This window comes from Mercenaria mercenaria, chromosome 1 (genome assembly GCF_021730395.1).
Source record: "Mercenaria mercenaria strain notata chromosome 1, MADL_Memer_1, whole genome shotgun sequence".
Classification (NCBI taxonomy): Eukaryota; Metazoa; Mollusca; class Bivalvia; order Venerida; family Veneridae; genus Mercenaria; species Mercenaria mercenaria.
Genome location: NC_069361.1, coordinates 65,515,667 through 65,528,877, shown reverse-complemented (window position 1 = coordinate 65,528,877; position 13,211 = coordinate 65,515,667). Strand labels below are relative to the sequence as shown.

Below are 13,211 nucleotides of genomic sequence, written 5' to 3'. Positions count from 1 at the left end.
TGCCCTTATGCTCTTTAATGTGGGTGATGATGAGAAATAACGATTTTAAGTTTGAAACAAATCCATAAAGTAATTACAGAGATAAAGAGAAAGTGCATCAAAACTTTAACCAAGGTGTGGACACGGAAGGACGCCGACGCCAGGTCGAGTGGGACAGCTCTCCATACTTCGTATAGTCAAGCTAAAAATTAAAGCTAAGTTTATGTAAGTTGTCCTGAGAGGTCACCTCATGATTCTGTAGACATATATGAAGTTTCAAAGCATTTGGTGTAGTTTTTCAGAAACCTGCTTACATGTAAAACTTTCATGATGTGGATGCCTACGAAAGAGTGACAACGAAAGTTCTTGTATTTGAAAAAAATTCAAAAGAAGAGTGAAAAATAAATGCACAACTGTCTTAGTAGGGAGCAAGAAGCTATATTTTTATATGACAAAAATATGGAATCAAAGTTACGTATGAAACAGTGGCGAATGGTTATAGATGTGAAGAAACATTCTAAAATTGCAACTGTACAAAACATTTTGCCTAGAATCGTATCTTAATCTTGAAGGAACTAATTCTTTATGAAAGATGTCCCAAAACCTCCTCTGTGATTAGGTTTAAGTCGTCTTACTTGTTTACAACCACCAATTTGTAATTCTGTTTTATAAATTTCATTTTTCTCCATATTATTTATTCTATCTTTAAAATCCGCTGTATAACCAAACTCTTGATGAGCTGGCTGAACACCTGTCCCAAAAATGGCATAGTTTACAGCAAGCCAAAGAGCTACAATGGTAATAGTGTTGAGCTTTTTCACATAAGGACTAAACAATGGCAGTTCTGTGCTTTCATACAACATGTCACTCTTAGGGTCATACATGTATACTTTCACACGGTCTTTGGAAATCACAATCGTAGGAGCAAGTCCTAATTTATATCCTTGTATGTTTTGAACACATGAAAAAACAACACATTTTGCAATCAACTGGTCTCTGCCAAATTCCAAATTTCCAGGGTTTGTTTCAAATGAAGAGTCATCTTCTTCAGTATTTTCTCCAACACTTTCTTCAGCTCTAGTAATGCCTGCCACATGACCCATCAAAATGTCTACACTGCCATGCCAAACATTTTCATTACCTGAAAACAGAAGTAACTACATGACTGTAAAATCACAAAATTTTATCAAGGAAGTGCAACACATAACATATAAACATGTGGACTCCCACTCCTGGGAAATACTAGCCTGCCCTGCACACAACTAGAGTAATAACCCAAAACTGAGGACCATATGCAAGCCTCAGAGTGCACATGTATGAACAAAATTGACATTACAACAGATTAATGAGTGAGACCTCGTGGCTTTTCTGAAATCTGGGTTCAAGGCTATGGAACTCCACCATGTTATCTGCTGGTTCTGAGTTCACTTTGAAACTGACCAATAGTAAAGCAGCTGCTTTCTAAAACTGGTCTCCAAATATAGTTTTATAATCAATGTAATGTGTCAATGGAGGAGCCATTGTCTGGTGACACCTTAATTTGTCAAATAGATGGAAAAGTGTAGCCTAAACGAAATACCCTGCCTCTCATTTAAATCTGTTGCAACTACTATATCAAGTTCGATCAAGGGCCCTAATATTACAAAATAGAAAGGTGAGATAAATCTACAACTATTCTAGATAAAGCTATCGATCTCCTATTCTTGAAAAAAAAAAAACACTAAGAAGTGATCTGCTGCTTAAGCTAGGTTAGATTCCCACAGCGGTCAGGACCATGTCCTTTCATAAGACTCTTACTGAAACAGACTCAAGTGCAATTCAAATAAGCTTCAAGTTTTAAATTAAACTATGTGAAACTTGTTCAAAGTATACAACAGGCATGTGGTACCAGTTATAAAGTATGGAATGCTATTCAAAACATTCCGCAATTTCATTGTAACATAAATCTGAATATGTTTTTCAATGTTATGGTAGTTCTGCACGTTTGGATCAAATTTTTTTCTACAATGCAGAATTTGATTAAACTCCGATTTTTCAGAACTTCAGAATATTCTTAGAAAATTCCACAAATAAAAAAGATGGGGTTGTGTGCCTGATGTTTTGTTAGTCTGATTTGAATTTTTTTAAAATTATTCAATTTCTCAGATAATTTGATATTATCATATGTCTTTATCTTTAGAAAGATAGTAGCAGTGTCATTGTAATCAACCTTTTCACAGGCTGCTATTAATTAATAAAATAATTTTCATTTCGGTACACCGAATTCAGGCTTCATTCTACGTTTTACGGATAAATAGTGTTATGCCATCACTTCCAGTTTATCAAACGTGCAGAACTACTTTAACAGGGCAGTAGGTTAAAAGAAATAGTTATAGAAGAATTTTAACTAGGAAGCCATGGTGATTGTAACACTGGGGCCGGGACTAGAGCAACTGACTTTATCATTCATCGTGCAGTTCAGCCAGAAATGAAGAAACTCGTACCTATACTAGTATCGCCTACTCTTAAAGGTGCCAAACATCCACAAGGGCATTGGTCATATCTAATCTGGTATCCCATGTCACTTATAGTCATGTCACTGGTGACTGCAAGCTTACTGAATATGTGAGTAGCTACTAATGATGCCCATTTGGCTTCTTTAAGATCTTTTCCCAACGGTTTTGCTAATATTTTGCTGGTTTCTGCAATATATGAAAATTATGATTTCTTAGTCAATGTTTAAAATCTAGAAATTAAGGCTAACATTTCTTAAGGTTGCTCTATGGGGCAAGTCAATAAACTTACAATACTGTTTGACGCAAGGTTGGTACAGACCAAGTCTGTGAAGATTCAAAGGCTTAATAAGACCATCAAGTTCTATTCCATTCTATTTTACATTTTTTTTCTTATTTAACCAAGGACAGCTGCCATATAATTCAGAAAATGTTGGAAGAAAGACGCATCAGGCAGTTCACAAGGAATATAGTTTGCATTTTCTATTTTCAGCTCAAGTTACATGTTGAGACCCTATGTGCAGTTGAATAGAACCATTAACTAAAAAATGATCAAACAAAACAAGATAAAAGAAACTGAGCTTTTCTTTTTCTGTTGTGTATGTGTGTTTTGGGTAAGTGATCCAAAACAGAATTGCAACTTTCATTGACTTGTGGTAAAATACTTTTTTTAGATGCATGTTAACACAAAAATTTCAGTCTTTTCTGCAGATATATCTAATAAAATCATGGGCAATGTGCTCTTGTGAAAATCCAAAAACAAAGCCCAAGGTGTACAACTTCATATGCTCAGTAACATTCCAAAGTTTCATGACCCTAGGTCAAATACTTTTTTTAGATATGTATGCAAAAAGAGCTATATGTCCTTTATAAATGCAAATTTTTGACTGAGCTAAGAGCCACAACTCTGGTCTTACAGACTGAAATTGCCAACCAAGCTGTACACTTTCACGTACTGAATAATAATCCTATGATATTTGGTGACTTCTATAAATACCTTTTCTTAAAAGTAATCAACACAAAGCAAAGAACAAGCAAATTACACCATGCTTACACAAAATGATGTTATGCATACTGGGAAGGACCACCTTAAGCAAAAAGTTTCAATTCAGTATGTGCATTAGTTTTGAACATAGTTACTTGCATGCAAAACTTCTGTGTCCAAAAGAGGGCATAATTTGGCCAAAATACATGTCAGAGTTATGGGACTTATAAATGCTATGACCTAGTTTTATAAACTTGAAGACACATGTGGAGTTTTACTTGCATTAGTTTTTGAGAGAGTAACATACTTGCTTGCTCAACTTAAACCAGGATTTTCTAAGTCCAAAAGGGGGCATAATTTGGCCAAAATACAGTTCAGAGTTATAGGACTTAATGCTTTTACCTAGTAAGTTTTATAACCCCAAAGACGCATGTGAAGTTTCAACTCAATATCTGCATTAGTTTTGGAGATAGTAACTTGAGTGCAAAACTTTAACCAGGATTTTCTATGTCCAAAAAGGGGCATAATTTTCCAAAAATACATGTCAAAGTTTTGGGACTTGATCCAGTCAGGTTGGTTATTGACCTAGAAAAAGAAAAAAAGTTTTAAAGCTATATGCCTTTAAAAGATAGCTATATGTATGTGCACACAAAACGTTAACCAGGATTTTCTAAGTCCAAAGTGGGGCATAATTTAGCCAAAATACATGTCAGAGTTATGGGACTTGATGCTAACTAGTTTTATATCCCTTGAGACACAGGTGAAGTTTCAATTCAGTACCTGCATTAGTTTTGGAGATATTAACTTGGGGTAAAACTTTAACCAGTACTTTCTATGCCTAAAGGGGGGCATGATTTGACAAAAATACATGTCAGAGTTATTGGACTTGACCTAGTGATGTTGGGAATCCAGTAACCTAGAACAAAGAACTATAAAATACACAGAATGGCAACTGGAGATAATCTCGCGTCAGCTCATGTTAGAGCGTTATCTTATTTCAAAGCGTTTGCCAACTTGATCAATTGTGATCAAATCAACAGACGCTTACTTAAGTATAAAACTGGCGGTATGGCCAGCATGTAATAAACCGAATCGAGTCCATTTTTCAAACAGCAACTGTTGATTTCTCAGACTTTCAATCATAAATTCATTCTTTCCCCGTGTAGAAAATACTAATAATTTTAAACAAGAGATCACAGAGTGATCTTGGCGTCCACCATTGAGTCATTGCTGAATGTTCCAAATTTCAAGACTAGATCAAAATCCTAAAAGCAGGTAACTATGTCAGAATCCAGGTCATCACAGTCCTTGAATATAGTGACCTGTAATACCAATTGGTAATTTTGGCTCCATACAAGGTACATACATACCAAATATCAAAGAGATTGGTCAATATATGGATGTGCTATGAGCAAAGCACAAATATGTCACTAGGTCAAAATCAAGGTCAAAGTTCATTTCGGTACACAAAACTGTGCATGTGGTCCAAATTTGAAAGCTGTAGCTTGAGAAATGTGAAAGTAGGTCACTAGATCAATTTCAAGGTCAAATTTCATTTTGGTACACGAAACTATGCATGTGCTTCAAATTTGAAGGCTGTTACTAGGCTTGAGAAATGTGAAAGTAGGTACTAGGTAAAAATCAAAGTCAAATTTCAATTCAGAACACAAAACTATGCATGTGGTCCAAATTTGAAGCCTGTAGCTTTAGAAATGTTAAAGAAGGTCACTAGGTCAATCACAAGGTCAAAGTTCATTTCCATACACAAAACTATGCATGTGGTCCAAATTTGAAGGCTGTAGCTTGAGAAATGTGAAAGTAGGTCACTAGGTCAAAAACAAGGTCAAATTTTATTTTGGAACATAAAACTATGCATGTGGTCCAAATTTGAAGCCTGTACCTTCAAAAATGTGAAAGTAGATCACTAGGTCCATGTCAAGGTCAAAATTTATTTCGGTACACAAACCTATGCAAGTGGTTCAAATTTGAAGGCTGTAGCTACAGAAATGTGAAAGTAGGTCACTAGGTCAAGATCAAGGTCAACTCATGTCAAGGTTCATCTAGCCACTCAAAACTATACATGTGGTCCAAATTTGAATGATGTAGGTTAAAAACAAAAAAGTAGGTCACTAGATCAAAATAAGTGACCTTGACCCTAAACAAGACAGATGACACCATTAATGAGTTATATGCATTTTTTTCTTATTACGTTAACAGAGAATGCACATATAATTACTTATATTATAACTAATAATTAAACCCATACCCTAAACAAGAGAGATGACACCATTAATGAGTTATATGCAATTGTTATTTTTTTCTTATTATGGAAACAAAGAATGCACATATATATTTACTTATATTATAACTAATAATTAAACCCAGAAATTTGAGTACTAAACAAAGTAATCATCAATCTACTAGGGTAGTCCATTCACTGCTGAGGTGTAATTATTAATCATTATCTCATTAGTGTCTGCAGACTATATGACCCTTCTACAGGTAAGGCCATAAAAAAACAATTAACTACTTGGAGGGCCACTGGATATAAAATTATATTAGAAATCAAAATAAACAAAGGGCCACAACTCACTCAAAAATTGTTGAACCAGTCTGATTTTCAGGGGGACACAACTAGGGTACCAATACATCATTTTGACAAAGTTTGGTCGAATTCCCCACAGTAGTTTCTTAGGAGATGCAATAACATGAAATTGTTAACTGACGGAAGGACGACGGACCATGGACGCAGAGTCATTTGAATAGCCCACCATCTGATGATGGTTACTAAGGCTAAAAAGCACCATTATCATTATAAACAAACGATCTGATAGGAAGTTATCTTGTTTCATAGCGTTTGCCGACTTGATCAATCGTGATCAAATCAACAGACGCTTACTACAATGAGATCTCATTCAGTTGCCACGTGATGTTGGCGAGGTTTTCTCTATATGCCTTTCAAGTTGCCGATCTATTTATTTTTATAGGTCTTTGCCTAGAATTAGAAAAGAAAAAATATGTTTCAAAGATGTATGCCTTTAAATGACAGCTATATGTAATTGCACAATACTCTTTAACCAAGGTGTGATGCCAACACTGATGCAAGGGTGAGTAGAATAGCAATAGTTTAGCTGCCAAACTGAAAGTGAAAGTAGAACCGTCAATTTGCTACCTTGCAGGTTACTGTCACACAAGAAATCTGACAGTTTTTCCAATGCCTTGATACGTCCGTAGCCGAGACTGTCAAGAGTTTCTTTTCCCTCAAGGAAACTTTTAAGCAACTCGATTTCAAATACTTCCCCATAGTAAACTAATTTTCGTTTTTCATGATCCTCTTCTTCGAGATTTCTCTTTGTTGGACACCAACATTCCGTGAAGCCGCAGGAATATTCAGCATTGCAATCCTCAATTTTAACGAAGCAGAAATTTGCAGTCTCACTGCTGTTTAGGTAGTCAAGTGCATTACATACAGTGGACTTGTGTGTCTTGAAACTTTTAAAAACATTCTGGTAATCGTCCGGTTTCTGTGCTACCTCAGACATTTTGGTGATTGTCGCGTCTTTCGAATTTCACGTGTCACCGTACTAAATACCGGAAAGAGAAATTTTCTACCAAAAATGACCCCTTTCCGCGGAAATTCTTGGTATTTTGCCATTTTCTCTTTTTTTTTTCTTCAACAATTACATTATTTTTTACATTCTAGATATTCTTTAGATATTTCGACTTTTACTTTATGAATGATTTTTTTCAATTAGATGTTTTCTTTACTGCAGTAAATGAACGGCTAACAATGACTAATGTGGAAAATGTCATTTTTAACTCTTCACGTTCTCTTATTTTAACCAGCCCTGTCAATTTGAGCAAAAAGTTAGTATTATAATTACTCTTCTGTACATTTCTTCCTTTAACTTTCTCACACAGACTCACATAGACCTGAAAAGGATACTGGAAAGAGACCGGTGCTGCAATATAAATTGCTCGATAGTATTTATCTCTAGCTCCATGGAATTAAACAAGACATGTTGGAGGTGACAGCATGTTCTACAATTTTCATGCTGGATAGTGGAACAGGGTATATCTGAGGAAACTGTAGATAGAGAGCTCACTGGGATGATTAATATCCCCATACTGCTTTGTGAGAGAAAACATTTTCAGATTTGATTACAAATAAGAGAAAATAATTGGGAGTAAGGGTACCCCCCTTCAGCTATCCCAGAAAAAATACGTCTAACACATCTACACTTAGTGGACCTTGTCATATGATGTGATGATTTGGAACAACTATACATAAACCAAAGTGTCTTAATCATTTTAGGGTCATTATTCACATCAATTCAACCACGAGTTACCTAATGCCCCTCTGGATATTATGTCATGCATGGACGGGCCCCTTGGTAGAAAAATTAACTATCTTTTAGCAAAGCTGGATGGCTTCCTCAAGTGAAAGAATTCTACACCACAGTAAGGTCAAGTGATTTGGAATCAGCAACCTTAACCACTTGGCCACAAAGGCCCTTATAATGCTAATTAAGTTGTCTCGTTGTACTTCAAACCTTGTGCACAACTTTCATGTCTCCAAAGTCATGTAAATCTTCAACAGGGTATGTTAACCAGGAAACTGTTACTAGTAACTGCAAGTGATATGTAAGTGCTTTTGACCTTTCACCTAATGACCTCCAAATTAGAAGCTGTCATCCACTGATTATAGATTTTCATTCAACTGTAGGCCCAACATTCCCCATTTATGGATTATAAACCTTTCTCCAAGTCTCGAGACTACATCCACAGTTATCAGCCTACTGAACTTAAAACAATACAGGTTATTTTTTAAACACTCATCTTATGCCAGTAGACTAATGCAAGTCCATGCATGTTACTGATCCAAAACACTTTTGGAAGCTTATGGTAACACTGACATTTTGACCTTTTTTTTTTTGTTGGATTTAACGTCGCACCACACATGATATGTCATATGGCGACTTTCCAGCTTTAATGGTGGAGGATGACCCCAGGTGCCCCTCCGTGCATTATTTCATCACGAGCGGGCACCTGGGTAGAACCACCGACCTTCCGTAAGCCAGCTGGATGGCTTCCTCACATGAAGAATTCAATGCCCCGAGTGAAACTCGAACCCACATCAATGAGGGGCAAGTGATTTTAAGTCAGCGACCTTAACCACTCGGCCACGGAGGCCCGACATTTGACCTACTGACCCAGAAATTATAAAAGTTACTTCTGACCACAATCTTTCTATGAAATGTGTTGACTTCATACCCATGTGTTCTACAACTGTTGTCAGTTATAAGGTCATTGTGACTTTGAACTTTGATCTACTTGCCCTAAAGCAATAGGGGACTTATGACTATAGGCAGTCATTATATGAAGGTTGTCCGGTGATTGATCTGAATTTGCTCTTTCTTTATGCCACCGTGACCTTTACCTTTGACTCTTAAAAGCAACAGGTGTCATCTTCTCACCACAGAAATTTGACAACCTTAGATCAGTCCATGATAGCTCTAGATTGCTTACCCGAGTTACGCTATATACATATTATTTCAAAATAAAGCCAGCAGTTTCGTATGAATTTTTATGAAAGTTTCTACTATATACACGTAGGGAAAAGTGACCATGCCCCCTGGTGGCCATGATTTTTGATGAATAGGAGTAATTTGAACAATCTTCATGTAGGATCATACAAGGGCCATTTGTCTGAAATTATGTCAAAATCACAGTTTAGGAGATGTTGTTTGAAGATTTTTCTATTTTTATCTCTCAACTTCCACCATACAGTCTCAGAGGAAATGTTGTTTGAAGAGAAGTGTGAACAGACAGACACCTAAAGGATGCAAGATGGTCGAACGCTTTCATAACAGCTAAAGTGCTCAGATGAGCTGAAATAATGGAAAATTTTGGACATACTGAACATTTGATAGAAGCAAAATAAAATATCCTCTCTTCTTGTGAGGAAGTGGCATCATAAGAGACTTTTATGGCAAAATAATAAGGGAACTGTTCTGTAGAGCTATTTTTCCCATTTATTCTTTTAAAGAAAATTACAACTTCAATAAATTTCAAAAATATCAAATAAACAAATTTTTTAATGAATATTAACATGATGAACAAGAGTCAAATGTCAATGGACTGAGAGTACAATGTGTAATGATGACATTATAAGGGAGTGAAACTACAAAGTGTGATGGTCTATCAATGACACATTATATGGCTGTGTAAAAATAGTAACTACTAATGTTGCTTAAAAACTTTTCTGGACTTCTATTCAATGACATATTATTTGTTTACTTCATTAAATGATTTATAATAGAGTAATTTTATTTTAGGCATGGTGTTAAAGAAAAGACTTTTTTACTTGTAATGCTGACCACTTGTCTTTCGAAGTTTAAAGTAACATCCCTAGTAATGTACTATTCAACACCGATTTTACCTTAATGTGAAATCTCAAATGACGTCTGTGAAAAAAATTAATAAGGTACTGTCTCGAGCATGTAAATGGCATCATTATGAGCATAAGATTAAAACAAGAGCACCGCCCTGCGGGTGCTGACGCTCATCTGATTTTTTTTTTTGTATAATAGAAATATTGTCCTACCCATGATTTTCTAAGTCTAAAAAGGGCCATCATTCTTGTAAAAAGCAGGATAGAGTTATGTTTCTTGATGTACAGCGTCTGCTTATGATGATGAAAAACTGTTGCAAGTTTTAAAGCAATAGCTTTGATAATTTATGAGAAAAGCTGACTAAACATAATACTCAACCAAGAAAACTGATTTTCTAAGTCCAAAAGGGGCAATAATTCTTGAAAAAAGCAGGATGGAGTTACAATTCTTGATGTACAGGGTCTGCTTATGATGGTGAACAAGTGTTGCAAGTTTCAAAGCAATACCTTTGATAGTTTAGGAGAAAAATATGACCTAAACATAGAACTTAACCAAGAAATCTGATATTTTCTAAGTCCAAAAGGGGCCATAATTCTTGCAAAAAGCAGGATGGAGTTATGTACCTTGCTGTACAGGGTCAGCTATTGATGGTGAACAAGTGTTCCAAGTTTCAAAGCAATACCTTTGATAGTTCAGGAGAAAAGCTGACCTAAACATAAAACTTAACCAGGCAACGCCAACGCCGACAGTGATGACAATAACTAATCTCTTTTCCCCAAAAAAATCAGACGAGCTAAAAAGACACAGCAAACGTTTTCCTTATAGGTCATCTGCACATCAAGCTTGTTCATCTGTGAAAGTTTGAAGCAAATCAGGCTAATAGTGTGATCTGCCTCAAAGTGAATTAACATCTTCTTTAAAGGATACAAATTATATCCCATGGAATAAATGTTTTAAAAGTTTATGCTTAGGAGAGAACTTTTATGAAATGGGTCCCTGACTTTTAAAGTCGCTTTTTTTATATTTCCATATGCTAAATAAATGAAAACATAAACAAGCACAAAAAGGGCAACAATTTTAATAAAAAAAAAACTTTAATCTCTTACACTGTTTAATGAAATAACAGATCATATGAAAAAATGACAAGCTGAAAAAGGGAGCATAATATTTGTGAAATATCAAGACAAGAGTTATGCGGCCATTCTTTTTAATATCATTACAACAAGCTTTCATACAAAATCTTAACAAAAAATGCTGAGTGGAAAATGGGTTATAACTTTGTAAAAAAAAAAAAAAAAGGGTTATGAAACATGTGCAGTGCATGTCAGGTCATCACAGTAAACAAGTGTGTATAGGTTCAATCTATTCCCTTAGTGGTTACTGAAAAACAAGGGTGCATACAAAAGAAACCCGACCAAAAAGTGTTCAGAAAAAAAGACATCTTTGTAAAAAAGCCAAAAAAAAGTTTGTGCAGTGCATATTGAGTCATGATAGTGAACAGGTTTGTGAATCTTTAATCCATTTCCCCTAGTTGTTCTTTTAGAAAAGAACTTGCATGCAAAAACTTAACCAAAACAGGACACTGATGAAAGGATGAGTGTAATATCTGGACCTAGTCTTCAAATAGCTGAGGTAAAAAGAAAATGATATGAGATCAGAATATGAGCTGCACCATGAGAAAACCAACATAGTGCATTTGCGACCAGCATGGACCCAGACCAGCCTGGTCAGGATCCATGCTGTTCGCTAAAGGTTTCTCTAATTGCAATAGGCTTTGAAAGTTGCTGTCGCAAATGCACTATGCAGTCACTGCCACACCACCCATGGCAATATTGCAACTAGTACAAACATTTTGATTTAACACTGAAACAAACAAGTATCCTCTATAAAATTCAAAGCATCTGAAAATTTTGCTCTCTCCACTCCCTCTACACTAACCCCTAATCCACCCAGGTAAGTTGCACTGTATATATTCTTGTAGCATTAAAGACAGAGACAGTTTGAACAGATAATTTATTTACAAAGACATAAACATGACTTCCTTAGCCATTTACAATAAACTAATACTGTAATAAGATAAAATCTTTAACTTCTAACATAAAATAGTTTATTTCGTTCCCTTACAAGAACAATATAACAAAAGCTGTGTGTTTTAGAACCAATATAATTAAAGTCACTTGTTTAGAAACCATGTAACTCAATGTGGTTGTTTTAGAAAAAAACAAACCTAGTAACTTGTTTTAAGAACAATTAGATAAAGCAGGGTCTTTCAAAAATGAATTTTGAGTGACCCTTACTAATGTGACTTATTTTAGGAACTATATAACTGAAGTTTGTCGTTTTATGAACAATATAACCGACGTTTGTTGTTTTAGGAACAATATAACCGACGTTTGTTGTTTTAGGAACAATATAACTGACGTTTGTTGTTTTAGGAGTAATATAAGGAACAATATAACTGAAGTTTGTTTTAGGAACAATATAACTGAAATTTGTTTTAGGAACAACATAACTCAAGTTGCCTTGTTTCAGGAAAACTATAATTAAAGCCATATTGTTTTAGGATCTACTATTAAAGTCTTGTTTTAGCAACATTATAACTAAAGTAACTTGTTCAAAGAAAAATATAACTAAAGTCACTTGTTTTAGGAAAAACATAACTAAAGTCACTAGTTTTAGGAACAATACAACTGAAGTTGCTAATTTCAGGAACAATATTACAAAAGTCATTTGTTTTAGCAACAATATAACTAAACTTCTTTGCTTAAGGAACAAGCTAACTAAAGAAAACTAAAGACTTGGTTTACGAAAGTAGCTAAACTGGCTTGGGTACAGTTTTAGAAACATAAGTATTAGCACCATTTGTCAGACATGTAAACTGTTCTGGCATCAAAACTGGTAAAACTACTATAGGAGATCATGACTTTAAAGACTCTATTCACAATTAAAAACAATTCAAATCACAGCTGCTTTGCTAGTTTTTAAACAAAATACAAGGTCTGTACTTAAAGAGATATTTCTCCTCAACTTTGAGTCTGTTTGATTCAAGGAAACACTGCAGATTTATGAATTCCTCCATTTATGTGGACTGTCCCTCTGCTTTCAGACATTTCTTTTATATTCTGTCCTTCATCCAAGTGTTTCTGTTTCATGTGAAATTATCTTCGTTCCGTTTGTGCATCTGAGTTTCCAGATGTAGAGCGAGAAGCTGCGTTGTAGGGCACGTGACATTGCACAGTTCACATAATGTAGGAGTCCTCTTTGTGTTACTAAAAATAGTAAACATTGAAATAACATTGAAATATAAATCAAATAACCCAGGCCTCCTAGCAGGCCTGAACAAAAATAAAGGTTTTTATA

The 13,211-nt window shown here is 35.1% G+C and overlaps 2 protein-coding genes across 2 annotated transcripts in view; both read right to left on the bottom strand.

Moving 5' to 3' along the window:
- Positions 1-395: 395 nt before the first annotated feature.
- Positions 396-7,027, bottom strand: LOC123535464 (uncharacterized). The gene is made up of 3 exons (XM_045318155.2): positions 6,629-7,027; positions 2,463-2,660; positions 396-1,120 (listed from the first exon to the last, which is right to left on the bottom strand). The coding sequence occupies exons 1-3, from the start codon at positions 6,996-6,998 to the stop codon at positions 555-557; spliced, it is 1,134 nt and encodes a 377-aa protein (XP_045174090.2). The 5' UTR covers positions 6,999-7,027; the 3' UTR covers positions 396-554.
- A 2,441-nt stretch (positions 7,028-9,468) lies between these two features.
- The window catches only part of LOC123535473 (ATP-dependent RNA helicase TDRD9-like), a 115,011-nt gene continuing 111,268 nt past the window's right edge, over positions 9,469-13,211 (bottom strand). The window contains exon 34 of the mRNA XM_053549733.1: positions 9,469-13,120. Within this exon, the coding sequence (XP_053405708.1) occupies positions 13,000-13,120 (121 nt within the window). The 3' untranslated portion in view covers positions 9,469-12,999. The remainder of the gene's footprint in view (positions 13,121-13,211) is intronic.